The sequence below is a fragment of the Lutra lutra genome, chromosome 14 (assembly GCF_902655055.1).
Source record: "Lutra lutra chromosome 14, mLutLut1.2, whole genome shotgun sequence".
In the NCBI taxonomy this organism is placed as follows: Eukaryota; Metazoa; Chordata; class Mammalia; order Carnivora; family Mustelidae; genus Lutra; species Lutra lutra.
The window spans coordinates 83,847,274-83,865,981 of NC_062291.1; the positions used below are offsets into that span (position 1 = coordinate 83,847,274).

An 18,708-nucleotide genomic window follows, 5' to 3' on the forward strand; every position below is an offset into this window, starting at 1 on the left:
TTTGAGTTTATTTCAGAAGAAATAACCTTACTTTTAAGGGTTAGCCTTTCTCTCCGTTGAGTGGTATCCTTTAAGGGTGTGTATTTATGTATAAAATGTGATACTAACATGAAAATGTGTATTCTTCCAAGTTAAAAATCTTTCAAGTTTTTCCCGTGACTTGGGTGAATGCCTCTCCAAGACATGTTTTGATCTTTAAGGTCAGAAACTGGCTTTGATATTAAAAATTAGAAATAAACAAATGGAGGCTAGTTATCTATATTCTTTTTGCCATTTCTTAGTTTAGAATAATGCATACACTGAGATTTGGGTTTTTTTTGTTTTGTTTTGTTTTTTGTTTTTGTTTTTTAAGTCATTGATTCTTCTGAGAGTTTTGAGAATGGCTCTCTGCCTCTGTTCCCACATTCCTTCTCCTAACAAGTAATTTCCTCCTGTGCTTTTTCAGATAGCACTTTTTTTCTTTTTAAATGGTGTTTCCTTTTTGTATTTGTAAATTATATGCTTAGTTCCCTGAGCTTTTTTCTTAATCAGAAGTTGGTGCAGGTGCATGTGGAAAATCGGACCCTATGACTTCCCATCCCCAACATACCCCCCGGCCCCTCCACCGTACACATCTGTGCACCCATGCACACACTCATGAACTCACTGAATCTCTGGGTGTGTCTGGAAAGGCATACAGGTCCTTGTCCATCCATCTGTGCCTCCAGCAGGAGGCAGATGGGCCAGGTTTTTAAGGTCAGCAGGGCTTAATCTTTGCTCTCCTCCACATGACCTCTGTATACCTTCCTGGTCAACACACGCATGTACCTGTCCTGCCCACTTCCTTCCTGCACGGGCTCATGCTCCAGAGCCTGGCTAGTGCTGTTGAAGGAAGAGATGAGATTACATCACTTCAGAGCAATGGTGGCCTCGCCAGCTCTTCCAGGGAACTGCTTTGCAAGGTTGTAGACACCTCCATCCAACAGCCAGCCTCTGGTGGCCCCATTCCAGGGCCTGCCCTTTTCTTCAAGGGGAGAAGGTTGGGAGTACAGGAGCTGTGTGGCCCATCCTCGTCGTGGAGGTGGTACCCGCCCTGGCCTTGTGTGTGAGCACCTGGAGGACATATGTAAACAAGTTCCAAGTTCAAGAAGAAGAATCAGGAATCCTCTCAATACAAAATACAGGGCAAATTCTTACTAATGGAAAAAAGTCGGGCACATCTGAGTCTTAGATAGTGTGCTAGAATACAGGCATTGTGTTCCAAGCGTTCGTTCCTCAGGTTATTCAGTCTTGCTTCCCATTTATGGATGGACAAGTGTCTCTAGAAAACTAATTGGTGGGCTAATCAGGGATCCTAAACACTATATTATTTACATAGATTGGTTTTATTTTTAAGGTTTGCTTAAATTAAATTACTATGATTATATAACAAATTACCATTAATGGTCTATAATTAATAAGATGCCTTGTGTTTTCTTTGTGAAGGCTTTTGCCTTTGACAAGGGTCATTCTTCATCTTGTTAAGAGTTATAATTGATTTACTTTTTCCAGGATAAATGGATTCAGTGACAATCGCCAGGGCTTGCATGCTAATGATTGTCTTAGGTGTTGGTTTTTACTGGTGTGTCTTTCTTTAGGGGCCAACTCAGAGGCATGTCCAGATAATCATGGAGAAGCTTCTCCGGACAGTGAACCGAACTGTCATTTCCATGGGACGGGATTCCGAACTCATTGTAAGTGCTCAGTGATGTGTGCTTGGGTGTGCAATGGTGGCCAAGGCCGTCTTTCTGAGGGATGTCCCTGTCATCCACCTGACCCTCTTCCAGCTGCCTTTTACCAATGAGTTTATTTTACTGCATTGTAGCAAGTAGCTGACATACATTTATTTACAGTCTGACCTATAAAATAGGTTAATTTTCCATGGTTCTGGAACCAAGTATCAGAGTTGAAGGGTCAGCAACCTAACATTTTGGAGACAGAAATATTTGATTCTAGTTTACTTGTAATTTACTTCTAGCGAAGGATATGTGTTTTCTTTAAGTCTTTATTCTTCTGGCTGTTTCCTTCTACGTATGTACATTTAAGATGCCATTCATAAAATTTTATGAAGGACCTTAAAAAGGAATTGAGGTGCTCCAAACCAGATATTTTATTGTCTGCTCTCAGATATTGTAGATGCTTCTCTTCAACAGAAAGTTTTACCAATCATTTAGCCAGTTTTTCAAGTTTTGTATTATGTCCCCCCCCCCCCCCGAATTTACCATTCTCCTTCCCAACCATTACTTTTAAGTTTGGTTTCTTAGGCAAAAGATGCACACATAGGTCCTTTTATTTTCCCCTCATTTCTAGTACCCATTACCATTTCACTAAATTCGGTTGATGGCATTTCAAAAAGAAATTTTTTTTTTTTCAAATCAGGGAACAAAACATCCAGTTACAGAGTTTTCACTGGAAACCAGACCAGATACATTGGTATCTGTGTGTGACCATAGTTCTCTCTGCTCATCCTGGGAGGGGGTTAAGTAAAGTGACATATAGGACTGTTCAGGCAACAAGGCAGGAACACAGGTAACACTGGACTGTTTGGTTTCTGTGGCTGGAAGGAGTAAAGGATGTGGTTTTGGTGGAATCACAGATGGTAGCACAGAAGTGGGACAACTGCTTCCTTAGTATGTTTCCATCCAGTGAAATAACCTACTTTATGCCTCAGAGTTTCAACATGTGTTGTGTTCAGATTTTCCTTTTTAAGGTATGTCTCATTTAGGTTTGGACGATCACATTTATAAATAAGGAAATCAAATATTTCCATGTAAGTTGGCTTTATTTGCAGTGGACTTTCCCATTATTTTGCAGTAGTAGATTTGTCTACCTTATCGTGTTTTTTTTCTGCAATCGTAACACCTTTGAATAGGTGGTTGGAGACGGAGCCCCGTGGAGTAAGATGTGAGTTCACTGCAGGGTCACCCCCAGGGCCGGGTCCTCACGCCTTCCTGGGGTTGTGCCATGGGTGTCCTTGGAACACTCTCACGTTGTGGACCTCTGAGGGGCCCTGTGGTGGGATGGATGATGTGCGGTTTAAAGTTGAACCAAGTTCATCTGGCGGAACTGTCGGAATGAGTTGGAGTACAGAGGTGGGGGTGACATGGCACTGTGGGGGTGCAGGGAGTGAGTGATGGGCAGATGGGGGTGGTGGCCAATTTCAGGGCCAGTGAGCTGAGGAGGCAGTTCTGGGGTTAGGGCCCTGACCCTAGCAGGGTGTTCACTTGGGCCATCCTCTGCTGGCAAGCAGTTAAGCTGGGATGAGGAGGACAAGAAGGAGCTTGTACAAGTCTGGGCGGTGCTTAGAATATGGATAGATTGCAAGGTGATTTCAATCAATGGATCTAGCAAAGGTTGAACAGAGCAGGTGGAGTGTGATGTCTTCTCTCAGACCATGTGGTCTTGGTTGCCTTGGGAAAGTTCTCATCTCAGGCATGATGCCCATCGTGGTGATCATAGCAGCAGCACGTTACTGACACTCAATTTCTGTGCTGGCTGCCATGTAATGAGTGGGAGGATTCTCATTTAACTCTCAACTTTACTGTGCTTATGTAACTGCAGAAAATGTCCTACAGAGACATAAGAAATGGGTCTCGATGTCATAGCTGGCATGGAAATTGTGATTTGGCACTCTGGCTTGGTGCTGGCACTGGTTCTCCTAGTCTTTTCTGTAAGATTGATACTTCGGGCACTCATCTCAGTGGCATCCAGGAGGTATCAAGGGGGACTGTGAATCGCTCCTGGGTCTTCATCCTAGGTAAGGAGGCAGCTGTCCAGTGAAACAAGTGCGTGTCTTTCCATTTAGCGCCTTTAAGTCATTTCCATGGGCCAAACACTAGGACGCTAGGATCTCCTGGAGGTTCAAGGGAGGGTTCGGTGCCCCTTTCTCTAAGGGCTCAGAAGATCCCTCGGGAGTTCCTGACGAAGAGCCCATGAATGTTTGAAGAAGGAGGGATGATAGTGAGGACCCACACTCAGTCTTACCCAGCTGGGGACCTGTTCCTGTGGACCAGTTGGCAGGGGTTCAGGGCCCCGTCTGGGAACAGGGGTGCAGGGCCAACCCCCCATGTCCAGGCTCATCCGCCACCATCCTGACTTTCTCCAACAGACATTTCTAGAAGCAGGAAGGGGATGTAGGCCCTAAGCTGACTCCTCCCAATTCCAACATCTTCGATATCTGTAAAAGGAGTCCAGAGATTCCTTTTGTAAAACGAGGACGTCATGGAAAGAATCTCAAAAGAAAAAATAGATTCTGAAAAAGCGATCATTATTCACTGAGCGACAGCAGCATCAAGATGTTTTCATGAAGGATGATTACCTTTGAAAATAAGTTCTTCAGAAGAATCTCCCAAGTCCTCAAGGAACCATGAGCCCTTGTGATGTCCACAGAGTGGGAAGACGGAAACGCTGTCTTACTCTGTGTGCCTGACCTTGCTTTCCCGATTTGCTCAGATGCAGATGTATGCGTCAGCTTCTTCTTGTCACTGTTGTTGTTCTGTGAGTTTAGATTAGAGGAAGATGTGGAGAGAAAAAGACCCATGACAGAATGGACCAAAAACTCAATCAATGGACCTTCTAGAGTAGAAAAAGAGCAAAGAGTAGTTTCCAGACCTGTTGTGGGTATGCTGTAATATTCCAGTGTAACACGGGGATTCCCGTCCCTATGTGTTTGCTACTCATTTTTGCGTAAATGGGATGGAAATGGTGTAACTATGAGTCAGCTTAAGGATTCTAAGTAATCACTGCAAATGGATTTAAAAATTAAAGTGATTAAAAAAGTGTTGAATAGTTATGCTTCATGTAATGATTTATTCCATGATGCTGTCAACAATGTTACCGGGAATGTGGCCTCTGTTTCCATTAGAATGTTGTCAGTTGGGAGTGCTGCTGTGGGCTGACGGTTTTCCCACCTGTTTATGTGTGGCATTGAGAAATGAGGGACTTCTCCATCACGGGAGAATCTGTGATGTATAGTGTGAGTCTTTTTAAATTTTTTAAAAATTACTTATTCGAGAGAGAGAGAGTAGGGGCAGGGGAGGGGCATAGGGACACGCAGACTCTCCACTGAGCAGGGATCCAATGGGGGCTCAATCCCAGGACCCCGAGATCATGACCCAAGCCAAAGGCAGACGTTTAACCGACTGAGCCCCTCAGGTGCCCCGAGCCTTTTCTTTCATCTGTGTCTGTGGTGTTTCCTAAACTCTGTACAGTTGATTGTGTATTGTTTGTTTTAGTTCATTTTATACCTTTCAGCATTCTGTGTGAGAGTGAACTACTGGAATGCATCTCATGCATAGGATAAAAATGTGCCATAATCCTAAGTATCATACTTTATTAACAAATAAAATTGCATCTGGCAAGTACAGAAGTGTAGATCTTACAGATCCCTGAAACAGGCCCTGACCTGGTAACCTTGTAATGACCTTGCCACAGAATCGAAATGCCATTTTATCTTTATTCCACTTGGGTCTGAAACTGGAATCATTGAGTGACACGCTTAGTTTTGTATCGTCCGATTTCAGATTTTATTTTTTATTCCCTTTTGGAAGTTTCTGAGGCCCTCAACGTCAGGTGGCGTTCCTCATCGTGGTCTATGGTTCTGAGCCCGGCTGGGTTAGGCGTTCTTGTTTGTGGACAGGCGGCCTGACCTGTCTTCTGCGGGGTGAGCTGTAGCCCTCCTGCCCCCCTCACCCCACGCGAGTGTCTGCCGGAGTGCGGCACTTGTATACAGCTGGGCTGAGGGAAGACCAAATGAGCCATCCGGGGCTGTGCCTCCTCCTGTGGTATTAGGGTGCTGCTGCTTCTTCCCAGTGATCCGATTTACATGCTGCTAATGGTCCTTTAAAAATGTAATCGAGTGAGAAAGACTTTTAAAGATTTTTCTATGGCCTGGATACCCATCAGAAGACTGGCAATTGCTAATTCACTAAAATGAAACTGTGGGCCTTTTCTAAGGAACGATTTCCTTGCAAGATGCACCAGGAGGCCTTAGGAAGGGGGGAAATGGTACCTGTGTTGTCTCCTTGGTCTTGTGACCGGCACACCTGTTCACTACACTCCTGTGATGGAATTCGTTCTGTCTCCGCGCCGAGCGCCAACCGAGGGCGACACGGATGGGCCCAGAGTGTGGTTTATCGTGAGATCGGCATCGCTGGTGGGGGATGCTTTCTTTGGGCCTTGGTAACTTTTAAGGACCTGACACGTTTCTTCACTTGGAAAAGAGTGTTCTAGAACTGGCCTCCCAGTGAAGAGAGGCTTTTTACCAAGACTCCTGACTCCGTATTTTCACCAAGATGTATTTTGTCCCCATGCACGAACATTCATTTTTGTGATGTTTGCTCTAAAGGAGTTGAGATATGACTGTGCTTTTTAAAAAATTCTGTTCTTAATTTTCATTTGCAAAAGAAAGTAATATGTTATAAAAGTTCGAAATGTCTCCCTCTTCTATACGAGTGTCATAAGATGTGTCTTTAAATGGTATGTTTGCCAATAAATCTACCTTGAAGACTCGTGGCTTTTGGAAAAGCGTAGCCTGACACGCGTGTGCGTGCGAGCTCCAGTGGCTCTGTAGATACTCATTTTCCTGGGTATCAGTACCGCAACTCTTTCTGCTTTTCTCACATTTCTAGTGTTTTCTCAAGGTTGGCCCCTGACTGTGGATTCACCGCAGAGGGAGAAAACTCGTGTCACTGCCTGGGTAAAATATCCCGGGTAGTTCTCGCATATCCATAGTAAACCCCAAAGGTATCTTCAGTGAATTATCGAGCTACTTAAAAGGCGATCTGCTGCCCTCACATGCCCTTCTCAATCGGCCAAAACATACGCTGCACGTGACCACACGACTTGTTGACGCTGATTCACAACATGGAACGCACTCTTGGAACCCTGGAGCTCCTCCAGTGAATAAATTGGTCGCACACTTATCTCATGCCAGATGTGTCAGGGAGAGAGTTTTTCTAGATAAAAGGAGGTATTTCAGTAGGGAAAGCAGATGCTGTGATCTTTTGGTGACACTGCGCTTGACAGAATGGCCTTGCTTAGTAATTAAGTCAAATTTTACTTGCTGATAAAATGCTCTGGAAGGGTCAGTCCGGTGGTGGTGGGCTTTGTAAAGGCGCTGTGCTGTTCCAGGTGGCGTGGGATGGGTATGATTCTGACCTGGTTCTCTCTTCTCCAGAGGCACAAAGCCGGCACTCTGATTTCTTTTCTGAGTTGCAACCCAGGGTTATGTACCTTAGCTCTGCCGGGCGACCATAGTCCCTGCTTCATCGGCCAGGCTCGTGGTTACTGTCTGAGGCGGCTAGTGCTGGTGGATAGACTGTGACCGCCATCTCCCCAGCAACGGACACCTCGGCAGCCCTGCCCACTTCCTGTACCCTTTGCAAATTAGAAAGGTTTGCCCACACCTTGATTTCCTCCCTATGTACACTCCGCTCTGATTGGGGGAAGGCCTGAGATCCAAGGAGCAGAGGCAGAGACCCTGGGACCCCTCCTTGGAGGCAGTCACAAACCAGTCACTCTGAAAGTACCCATGAGGCAGAAAGCCCTTTGCCTATCTAGTTTGTAGAGCCAACACCTATATGTGGCCTAGAGGAGGGAATGGGACCCGGAGTCTTTTTTCCCTAGATGCCCCAGGCTGGCACCCTGGGTCTTCCTCTCTACCCTGCACACGGGTTACACCCATCTCTTCTTTTCCCTGGTAAGCATGTGAGGGCCGCAGAGCCTCTGTCTCAGCCTCAGTCGTCCCAGCATCCCGGCAGGCGGACTCTGTTAGTGCAGACAGCTGGAAAGACCTCTCGGCTCCCAGGCTTCCAGGCGGATCTCTCCCTTGGGATAGGGCATGAGTATTGGGTTGATCCCTGCTGGAGGGATGGGGTGCTCAGCCCAGTCGGGGTGTGGATCTTTCACTCACCCTCCCTTCTCTCCCAGACAGAAACGAGGCGACCAATCCCCTGGGGCTGGGGACCTGTTTGGTGGCTGATTTAGAGAGACACTGTCTCCATGGGGCTGTTAGAAGATTTGGCTTGGAAATACTGATGCATTCACCTGTCTCTTTGAGGTTCTTTAAAAATGACACGAGTTAGCCATATCCTGCTGTGAGCCTGTGTGGTGCTCTGTGCCCAGTCCTCCTGGTGGCTGATGCTCCTGCCAAGGTCCAGGGTCTGGCATGCACAGTCTGAGCTGCATTTCAGCCCTGTCCTCTCCAGCCAGGCCAGGTGAGCCAGCAGCCGCCTAACCATCATCTCCTCTCCTGAGCACGGGAAGGAGTTCTTTTTAGCCCCACTATCCTTCCTTTATTATTACTTTCTTAGATTACTTCTATTTTCCCAAATTGTCAAGTCAATGAAATAAGTTTAAGAGCCACACAAAACATTACCTTTGATTTTTTATTTAAAAATTAATAAAGAACTTAGTGACAAGTATAATAATTTAACTTCTATACGTAATGCCATGTATACATGTACATATGAGGGAACACTGTACTTTTTACCTTGGTTTTGTATCAAAGTTTTTACTTAAATCTTTCTAAGAGAAGAATAGGCATCTGTTCATGACACATTGCAATTAAACTATGAAATGATTTTGAAAATTTTTTTTTTCTATTCTGAAGATAGTTTTAGTTTTAAATAGGAATTAGTTTATCTTCAGTTTCCTTTTTGACTTTGAATTTTTTTTCTTTGATCTAGACTTTTAAACAGTGATGTCATTCTGTTTACTAGGATGCCCTCTTGTTGAGACAGATTTATAGCACTAATTAGAAAGCTGCTAACACCCTTATTTCAATTTACCGAGATAGTCGGGATTCTTAAAACACAAGGGGATGTAACTTGCAAACATTTTTATAACTTTAGTTAAAAACAGTATAAAATACATGAAACACATTTTTTTTTAAATTTTTGTCTACACGAAACAATTGCACTTCCTTCATGGTACGGGATCAATGTGTCCTTTTCCTTGCACAAAAATATTTCTCAATTCTGTGTACTGATAATTCAAGGATTTCTATGCTCACATAGTGTTTCCACTAAAGATGTGTGTTTTTCTTTTTAATTAAAGGATACATCTGTAAGATAGTGTGTGTAACCCCCAAAGAATGCTTACAGAATACACTCTTCATTTTATCAATTCTGGGTCTGATGGCTGATCACTAGGTCCTCGTAGAATCAAAACACTTAGAACTAAAATAGATTTGGTATTGAGTGAGGAGGAAGACGCATGGCAAGAAATAGCTCCGATGGGAAAAATGCAGGTAGACATCCTCTTGGCATCTAATCAATGATGTGTCCATGTCAGCATGAGATTAGATGTGAAATTTTTGGACAGAAACTTGAAGACTAGGTTTTCTGGTATGTTCACAAACTATTCAGAATTTTACTTGTACAAAAAAAAGGCAAAATAAGATTTCCTACTTCCTGTCTTGAAAAGCAGAAAATGGACAGACCAAGTCATTTGTAGACGAGGGGCTTTTGATTTCTATAAAAAGATAATTGCAAAGGTGCAAAAGAATGAGTGGAAAAATAAAGGAACTAAGATTTATATTGCAATGTATAATCAAAAGAGAACTCTAAGTGTCACTGTTTATTTAAAAAATACCTAAAAACATTTGATTCACAGCTTTCCCCTAGGTATGTCATTGAGTACAACTGACTAATAGGTTGGATGTAGGTGACATTAAGTTTGTTGGCGGCAGCTAAACTAAACACGCGGCTTCTTTTTGAGATGGTCCGGTCTTCCATGGCGGTGACAGAGCAGAATGGATTGTATAAAACAGTCTGGCCGCGTTTTTGGTGATGAACAAGGTCTCAAAGACTTATCCACAGAAACATTTCCTGGCGGCAGAGAACCCCTATGATTTATTGGTGGTGATGGCGTTATCCACTGTGTATCTCTATGTGTGTTTTCAAATTCTTGCCAGAATTTATCATTTGGCCTTTGGGTACCAAAAGATTAAAAATGAGATCTAAGAAAGCTTAGTGTCCAAAGCTCTGACCCTGTCAACTTCAGTGAGTAAAGGCATGTCCTAGACTTTGGGGGATTCCTGGCTGCTGGCCATTTGGAAAATGAGCAGTAAACATGTTGCAGGTTTGGAGATGAAGAGAATGCTAAGTTTGAGGTGTCAGTGTGACACTGAGATGGGGTCACTTGGCTTAGCGCTATAGCACATGAAGGCAAATATACATATAGTCACATTTTAGAGATTATTTATTGGTCTCCGACCACTTAAAAAAATTGTGCTTTCTCCAGAATTTGATGTGCTGAAAATGGCACTCGCCCCCTGCTTATTTGCAAAACTAAACATAAAACTGAAGTCTTTTGCAAACATAAGGCTTGCTTTTTCTTCTCATTATTAAAAAAAAAAAAAAGAAAAAGGAAAGGCTGGAAAATAATTATGAGTTTTAGCTGTGTACAGAGTGACAGCCCACCGTCTCGCAGGCTGATAACGTAACACTTGCCGATCTGGGGGTGTGGTGGGGGCATAGCATTTTTATCCTCTTTGATTACATAAGCTTCATTTCAGAGTTTACATCCCACATCCGTGAACGGCAGAGAACAGCCGGCAAGGTGTGACGTCTACTACCTTGCTTCTGGTCACTACCTGTCGGTACAAAGGCCTTTTCGGTAAGCAGGGTGGGAAGTGGGAGGCGCCCGAGAGGCCGCCGCAGCTCGCAGCTCACTCGATCCTGTTTGTTTTGGAAAAGGATTTACCATACTCCATTGGGTTTTAAAGACGGCCTTTAGACTCCACACGCCATGAGTTTTAAAGAAACCAGAGTTTCCATCTTCCGTGCTTTTTAGATTCGGGTTTGGATTTTTGCTTGTGAGTCGCGGAGTAGGGCTCCTGAGAGTAAGGCGAAGGTGCGACCTGAGTCTCCTCAAAAGGATGGAGTTTCTTCAGAACCGGCTGGAGCTTGTCTTCTTGCTGCTTAAAGTCCAGCTCCACACTGGGAAGAAGAGAGAGGGGAGAATTTAGTGCTTGAGCTTTCATATGTAAAGATCCCCCTTAGTGACAACAAAATGTGATGACATCCTAACCAGGGTGATGACTGGTTTGCATTATGTTAATGTTTATTATATAATTTCATGGCTCCGTAGTGAGCAGTCAGTTCTGATCTATTTTAGCTCTGTGTCACTGGGAGCTGTCTCAAATAGGTTCATTTTCTTCGAAAATCACTTCCTTGCTTTTGTGATGACCCTTTGAAGTTTTATGAATGTACTCAGTTGGTGACAGAGTATGGCCTGTGTGTGTTGTAATGAGAAAGGTGTCTTCCAAATAACTTTTTCTGGCTTGTCCGTAGACTGCACACATGTGCTTCATGGAATGAACAGGGAACTGGAAGTGTGAGTATTGGGGGCCTTCCGTGCTCATACAGAGCAGCGGTGTGAGAGCCCTGGGCCTGTGCACCTGTTCACAAGATCAGAGAAGTTCGTGGATCTCACCTCAGACGGTGGCATGACATGACCTTGGCTTCGGTTCTCCTTATGAAATCTCATTGCCTACCAACGTGGTAGGCACCACGGTATCCAGCCTCGGGGGAAATGGTGTGTTTATGGGGTCAGCGCTATTGAGTGTCACTGAGTGGTGATCAAGGGAAGTTTTTCCGGCAGTGAAAATAACCTAAAATTGCGATTACATTGCTCAAGCCAAAGTGTGCAGACGTGTAGCCGCGAGGAGGGACCTTCGGCAGTAGTGACGATGTTTGTGTTCCAATGGCAGGATTCAAGAAATTATTTTCTTAGGAAATTTCTCCACAGAATACTGTGGCCTGCCTGGGGCCCTTCCTTCGCCTCATGGCTTTGGAAGGAAGGGCCTATTGTTGATCCTCTAACGGACTAACTTCTAGGGTTCCCCTTGGGCTTGGGGATCGGACGCCCTGGTCCAGTGACACTTTTCTGTGATGGCCCCAGTGGTGATGAGCCTTGCCTCCCTTCTCACGGCCCATGTACCCCGACTCTTTGAACGTGGGCATTGCATCGCGCCAGGCCTCTGGAGAATTCCACCCTGGGCTCCTTCCACATCTGGTCTGGAGGCTGACTAAATGTCAGTAGATTTCAGAAAAGGCTCAGCAATGATGATAATACATGAGCTCATAACATTTTATATCCAGTAGAGCCGTAAACCATTTATAAACATGAAATCCTATTGATTTAGAGAACCATTAATCCTAGCCAAATTTTGACATTTTGGAAAGACAAAACAGCAAAGCTGTATTATCCAGACTTTTAAAAACAAGTTCAAGACCCATCTAATGGACCATTTTATGTTTTAAATCCACTGTTCCATTTTTCTTACCGTCGAAGACTATAATAGTACTGGAAAAATTAAAAATATTGTCAGAGAAGTTTATGGCTAGTTAACCCCTGCTCCCAAAACAAGAATTATTTTTTTTCCCTTCATTTCAGATGGCCCTTTTGAGTTATGCTGCAGTTTATAGGAGGCAGAATGAAACCTCGTGCGCTCGTGCCTTGCTAATCTAGAGCACGTGATGCTGGAGGCACAGTCCCGTCAGGGCAGGTGTGCAGCTGCCCTTGTGAACCGTGAGCGCAGTGATGCGCTGCGGTGGGAGGCACAAGGACCAGCCTCCTGCCTTTTCCTCTTGTTGCTGCAGGGGCCATGTGGGCTTCCGCAAGTGCCCGCCTGACAGTCTCCCTGAATTATGGGGAGGATTTCCAACCTCCCCCTCCCCCGCAAAGAAAAGTCAGTAAAAACATGTCCTAAACTCTTAAGCTGCAATTCAGATCTTTTGTAATCCTTATTATCTGATGATGCCTCATTTTATCATGCGAACCAGAGCTAGCAGTGACAAAGATACCCATGGGAGAAGTCTTCAGTTTGGACCTTTCACAAGGAAAATGAGGACTGTGCAGTTGAGGGTGGGAGATCCTGTGGTATCCAACCTGGTATGTTAGGTACAAAAGGGTAATTTTGTCAGGTGCGTGGTTAATACTGGAAGCGTGCTCTCCAGATCATAACTGTGTCAACGGTCCCAGATAGGTTTTGAGTTATTAGATTGGCAGGCGGGTGCTCGCCTTTCCTAGGCTAACAGTACGATTCTGGGTACCTGTAATTACTGAATTCCCATTAAGCCGCTACATTGGGAACCCTGTTATTAACCAATTTATCACACCGCGGAACCATGTAATCACAGAGTAATCGAATCTGAGTTCTTGTTAACAGAATGACTCGACTCGTCTGTCGAGCTGATCTTTGTTTGCCCTCCCCCATTACTGAGACTCTGCCCTCAGGACCGGGAGCAGGCTTCGTTACAGAGGGAGCATGTATGGCCACCGATGCCCTCTGGGAAATGCCCCTGGTGGGGCTGACAGTGACCTTGAGCCATGCCCCTCCCTCCCCTCCTGTCACTCATGAGTGTCGGGGCATCTGCCTGCGGAACAGTGTGCCCTGGCTAGCAGACACATGATGCATATCGCTGTGTACACTGTTGTCCTCTGGGGGCCTTCTGTCATTGTGGAAGGAACACACCAAGTCACTGGGTTGATCTGAAGCAGACAACTCGCTGGAGAGGGCAGCGTCTGAAGGTTAGTCGTCTGGCCAGCTCTGGCTGACACAGAGCAAAGGTCCATTGAGTCTTAGCCAGATGGCCAGAAGAAAGCAGCACCTGCTGTCCTGGCTAGAGTAGAGGTCCTGGACAGAAACCCCCAATGGACATAGGGCACTAAGACTCTATGCACAGACCCCTGTCCCTGTGAGACATCCAGATTGTGCCTGTGGGAGGCTGCCTGGGCAAGAGCTACTGCTCTCACCCTGGGCTCTAGCATGGACATCTGAGTGATACCAGGTGTGGGGACGGGGCCCTGTGTGCTGCCTGGCAGATGGTGTGGTGTGGGAGTGGCCACCATTGCTATGGTCTTTATGGCTCGCTCTTTCTCCCTGCCCTAAACACCTGTCCTTGCTCCTGGCATGGCTGGCCACTCCTTTGTCCCCGAGGTACACATGACCTCCTCATTCTCTACCATCTTCTGACAGATCACCCTCCACCATTTTCTTTTCTCCTTCTCTGCCCTCACCACCGATAACTGCTTACTTGTTTCTGTATTATCTTGCCTCCATCTCCCAGATGCAGGTGCCAGCACTGGGGATGCTGTCCCGTCCCCATTACCAGCACCTACAGCGAGACCTGGATCCTGACGGTTGACTGTATACTAGTTCCTGAATTAAACACATGAGCTCAGAGCCATAAAAGACAGATTCCCCTTAGCTTTAGTCCGAGTTGCCCTGGTTAGTCTGTTTGCATCAGCGCTGTGGCTTGTGCCCCCTCTTTCCTCCCACCCTGAGAGCCCAGTCCTTGACCCAGTCAGATGGGGCTTCTTTTGAAAGAAATTGGTGGGCCCACTCCCGGTGGAATCTGGCCCAGCTCCATTCTACCAGAATTTAATTGAGGAAGATGGTGAAAGATTGCAAAACACACAGGGGTCTTTTTGGAGCCTGTTCCCTGCACCTTGACTTCCCTTTTCTGGAAGAGTCTACAGTAAGGATGGATGGGATCAGTAGGGGGCTCACAAGTGGCCAGCTGTTCCCGTGCTCTGCTCGTGGCAACTCGGGAGTAGCATTTTATCCTTCCTGTGTGTTGGAGGAAGGCCTGGGTCTGAGATGGAGGCCCTGGTGGTGTCTTCCATTCTGTCAAAGGGGACCCGCCTCTACCACACGGTTTGGGCCTGCTTCCCCAGAGCGGTCCCAGCTCAGAGACTTACCCCTGATGGAACGAGCAGATGTGAATGTTTGTATTCCAAGTCTGGGCTTAGTCCTCATGGTCCTTTCAGACTCTGGTGGGGCTTTAAACAGCTCCCTGGACCCTCCGAGGCCTGTGTGCCCAGCAGCCACACAAGGTGGGAGGCTGCTGGTGTTGCAGGCAGGGTCTGGTGTTCGTGATGCACTGTCCTGGGGAGACTCCCATCATGCTGAATGCTGTTTGTCAAAAGGAGAGCAATCTGGAAAAAGTCCTGATGCTTGAGTTCCGAAGCATGAATGTGAAGGGGCTGGAGCCAGGCTGGGCTTACCCGTGCTCGGTGCTCTCTGAACAAAACACAGGCTGCGGCTTGTGCCGGGTGAGACTCAGTGCCCAGAAGTACTGGGACCGTGGACGAGACCTGAGTCCCCAGGAGCTCCTGTTACATCTACCCCACATCTCTCCTTCCCCTGCCTGCCTCCCCTTCTCTGTCAGACAGCTGAACCATGTGACCAAAGCTTTGCATTGAGACTGTCACGTGACCTGAAGGTAGGCCACGGTGCTACTGCAAAGCCATTTTCCGTACTCCACGGGACTCAACTGTGATGAACGATTAAAGCTGTAGATTCCATTTATTTGGTTAGTCTTTTTCCTCTTAAAAATGGGAGTTTTAAGTACGGGCGCTTTTCTTGCAAAATTATTATTCTGTACATTTCCAAAGAAGTAAGTATCTGTCCTAAATCTCAGGCTGCTCCATCAGCTGGCAACTCAAGCTTTGTTCCCTTCCCGGAGACTCTGCTCAGCTTTGTAGTAACACCTCTTCCCCACACTCCCTGTGCTCTTGCAAAGAGGAGCGTGCTCGTAGCTTCAGTCAGAGCTCTGCTCGTTTGCAGCTCCTATAAATACTTGGACCTCGCCACAGTTTCTTTAGCACACTGTCGCCAACTCCTCAAGTTAATTTAAGGGGAATGTAGTTAAAACATCCCTTTCTTCAGTCCTCTGTGTGTAGCCGTTAGGAGTTAAAAGCAAGTGAGTTTGCCTCCCAAGTGCTTGTGTTTTCTGGAGTGGAGGAAAACCTGAAATCTCGGATTTCTCCGGCCTCGGCAATGTCGGCGGGCTCCGTAGGCTGCAGAGCAGTAGCATCTGTTTTTAATTCTCCCTGAATTAGATCACTGAGTTCCCCTGGTGCTGTCTGTGGCTCTGACTGACTCACGCTCTGCCACTGTGGATAAATCATCTCACCTATGGGGACCTGAGCTTGCTGGGTCGTGAAACAGTGGTGGAGATGCGCTCTCACCCCACGTGGGGGTTCTGTGGCACAGCCTCAAGTGCAGGGAAGTGCAGCGCGTTGGGGCATGTGATGGTGCTTGCTGTATAGATCTGGATGGGACACACTGTGTTCCCAAAGTGCAGTGCTTTTCGTCTAGGGCTTGAATCTGGCCCAGTGCATGTCAGCACCATGGACAACTCCAACACTGTCCAGAGGGAGCTTGAGGTTCAGCTCTGAGTTCAGGCTGGCTGTCTCCCTTGCAAGCTGGATGAATTTAGGCAAGTCTCTTCCTCTTGGCCTTGGTTTATGTACACGTCGCTGGCCCTGACTCCAGGTAGTTAAAGAACCAGGACCCAAAATAGCCATCATACTCTCCAAATGCGTCTCCACTTGAATATCTGAGGGGCACCATACATCCAGCTTGTCCTAAATCAGCTCTTTCCTTCAGCCTGCTGCTCTGTCCTTCCAGACAGTGTACGGCCAGCATTCATCCAGGAGGCCACACCGTGCACCTTGGCCTCAAGCTCCTCTAATCCTTTGTGCTTGATTCCACCATCTGGGTTAGTGGATCTGCCCTCAAGAGGCTCCAGCATCCTTCCTCTCGGGCCCCTTCCACTACCCTTGTTGAAACTTTGAGAAGTTTTCCCTCTGACCACCGAAACAACCAACAGTGGACTTGCCTTCTCCCTCTCTCCCTCCTTTCTGTCTCCCCTCTCCAACACCCATTTATTCTTTCCCCCGCTTTGTACCGTTCCCTCTCTCCCTCCTTTCTGTCTCTCCTCTGTTTATGCCCTCTCTCCTCCCCTTCATTCTCTCCCCTCTATCAGCCATCTCTGCCTTTCCTTCTCTTCCCTCCCCCTCTCTTCCCTCCCTAACCACTTCCCAGTTACCTTCCAGGGTCACCTTCAGAAATCCCAAGACTCCTTGGTAAAGTCCTGCTATCCTTCAGCCTAGCCACATGTTGCCTCTTCTTTCTGTGGACTTCCAGAATAATCACATCTGCCCACTCTTCGTCCTATCCGGAATCCCCCAGAACAGGTTGCCCCTCGGGCATGCTTGTCGCCCTCCACATCTTTACTAGAGCAAGTCTGTCTCATTGGATTGTAGCTGTTTTTCTCATGACTGTGAACTCATTGAGGGACGGACCCTATTTAATTCATCTTATGTTCAGGGTGCATTTAGTACAATGTCTGGCTCAGAACATGCTTTATTACTGAATTGAAATAAATGGATGAACTGAATCCAAATCCCCTCACTTCTAATCTCTGCAGAATGCTGCTGGTCTGTTTTTTATCTTGTATTTACAATTTGTCATCAAATGAATGTATGTTGTAAAATATGCCTATGTGTTAATATAGTTGTATTATCTGTGGATCCCATTCCAGTGGTTTCAAATACTAAAATTTGTATTATCAGCTTTTAACACTTTGAACATAGGATGGATTCATCATAACTTTGGATCCTTCTCTCACCACTATTTCACATAGTAGGTGCATAATTCAAGTTCATAGAATAACTATAAGATGTAAAATACCAGATATGGATGAGTATTCAATAATATACCTAAACTATAAGATCTGTCTCCCTTGCCTGGTATTCTGTTCCAAGGAAATTATGATTACAGTTATAAAAACCAAAACATCAGCCTATATCCTAGCTATAATTACACTCTGGTAGCCAAACTGGTAGCCAACTGACTTTTCTGAGTGGTTATTCATCCTGGCCATACTGGAGAACAGTCCTCCTCCTTTGATGCTTGGCTGAACTCCATCCTCGATCTACATCTTATCCTTGAGTTCCTCTACAGTACAAACACTGGGCTGGCACCCAGGCCTCATCCAAGTGCCTGAGTTTATGGGCTGGCCACATGCACCAGGATCAAGGAACCACTTGTTAGCTTCCCATAAATGTTGCCACAGAGAAGACAAAGTGGAAAGACTTCAGCTGTATTTATAACTTCCACCCATAGTAATTTATCAAGTAGGAAAGGGACCAGATCACTGACTGACAAGACTGTCACATGTCTATTAAGCATATCTTATGGCATACTCCTAGCAAGCCACAGAGATCATACAGTGTAATCACAGGGACACCGTACTTACTACATGTAGCCTGCCCTGATGCTGCTGTCCTTGGCCTCATTGAAGAGGATGAGGTTTCTTCTTTTCTTTTTTTTTTTTTTTTTTTGTTGTTGTTGTTGTTTTAAATTTTTGGTAGGAAGTACACTGTAACAACAGTTAAAGGGAGAAAACACACAACTCTCCAAAATTGGTTGTAGTGAGCCTGCCAGGTACCGGGGTAGAACATGTAAGGTTACTGAGAGTTGGCCAACACCTTGGCCATCACTTCGTTCGTTCTTACCCTTTTGAGGATGGGCACTTGTCTGCCTAGTGAGGCAATGACTTCCTGGGGTCACAGTGCTAGGGGTGGTATGCAAAGCAGCTGATCCCCTGAGCCACCAACCCAGGTCTCAAGTTCTAGATGCTCCAAGGAGCTCTCCTTCTATTCCAATCTGAGCTGAGGAATGCCATCTGCACTGATGGAAAGCAGTGAGAGTCTCATCATACAGACCAGAAAACCATTAACTTCTTGTACGTGTCTTCTGGTGTCACCAGTGACTATCCAACCCCAAGCTCCCCGCTCTATCCCCAGGGATGCTAGTGTAAAAGAGGAGTTTGTTCAAGTTGTCTGGGTGGTTCAGTCAATTAAGAGTCTGCCTTCAGCTCAAGTCAT

The 18,708-nt window shown here is 46.0% G+C and overlaps 2 protein-coding genes across 8 annotated transcripts in view; one reads left to right on the forward strand and one right to left on the reverse strand.

Moving 5' to 3' along the window:
• Positions 1–18,708, forward strand: part of DOCK1 (dedicator of cytokinesis 1) — a 509,676-nt gene that overhangs the window by 203,714 nt on the left and 287,254 nt on the right. For all 5 annotated transcript variants that reach the window (XM_047703535.1, XM_047703534.1, XM_047703533.1 and 2 more), the window contains exon 27: positions 1,617–1,712. In XM_047703535.1, coding sequence (XP_047559491.1) covers positions 1,617–1,712 — 96 coding nt within the window. The remainder of the gene's footprint in view (positions 1–1,616; positions 1,713–18,708) is intronic.
• INSYN2A (inhibitory synaptic factor 2A) overlaps positions 8,394–18,708 on the reverse strand; it is a 57,086-nt gene continuing 46,771 nt past the window's right edge. For all 3 annotated transcript variants that reach the window (XM_047703538.1, XM_047703536.1, XM_047703537.1), the window contains one exon: positions 8,394–10,961. In XM_047703538.1, the coding sequence (XP_047559494.1) occupies positions 10,778–10,961 (184 nt within the window). In that variant the 3' untranslated portion in view covers positions 8,394–10,777. The remainder of the gene's footprint in view (positions 10,962–18,708) is intronic.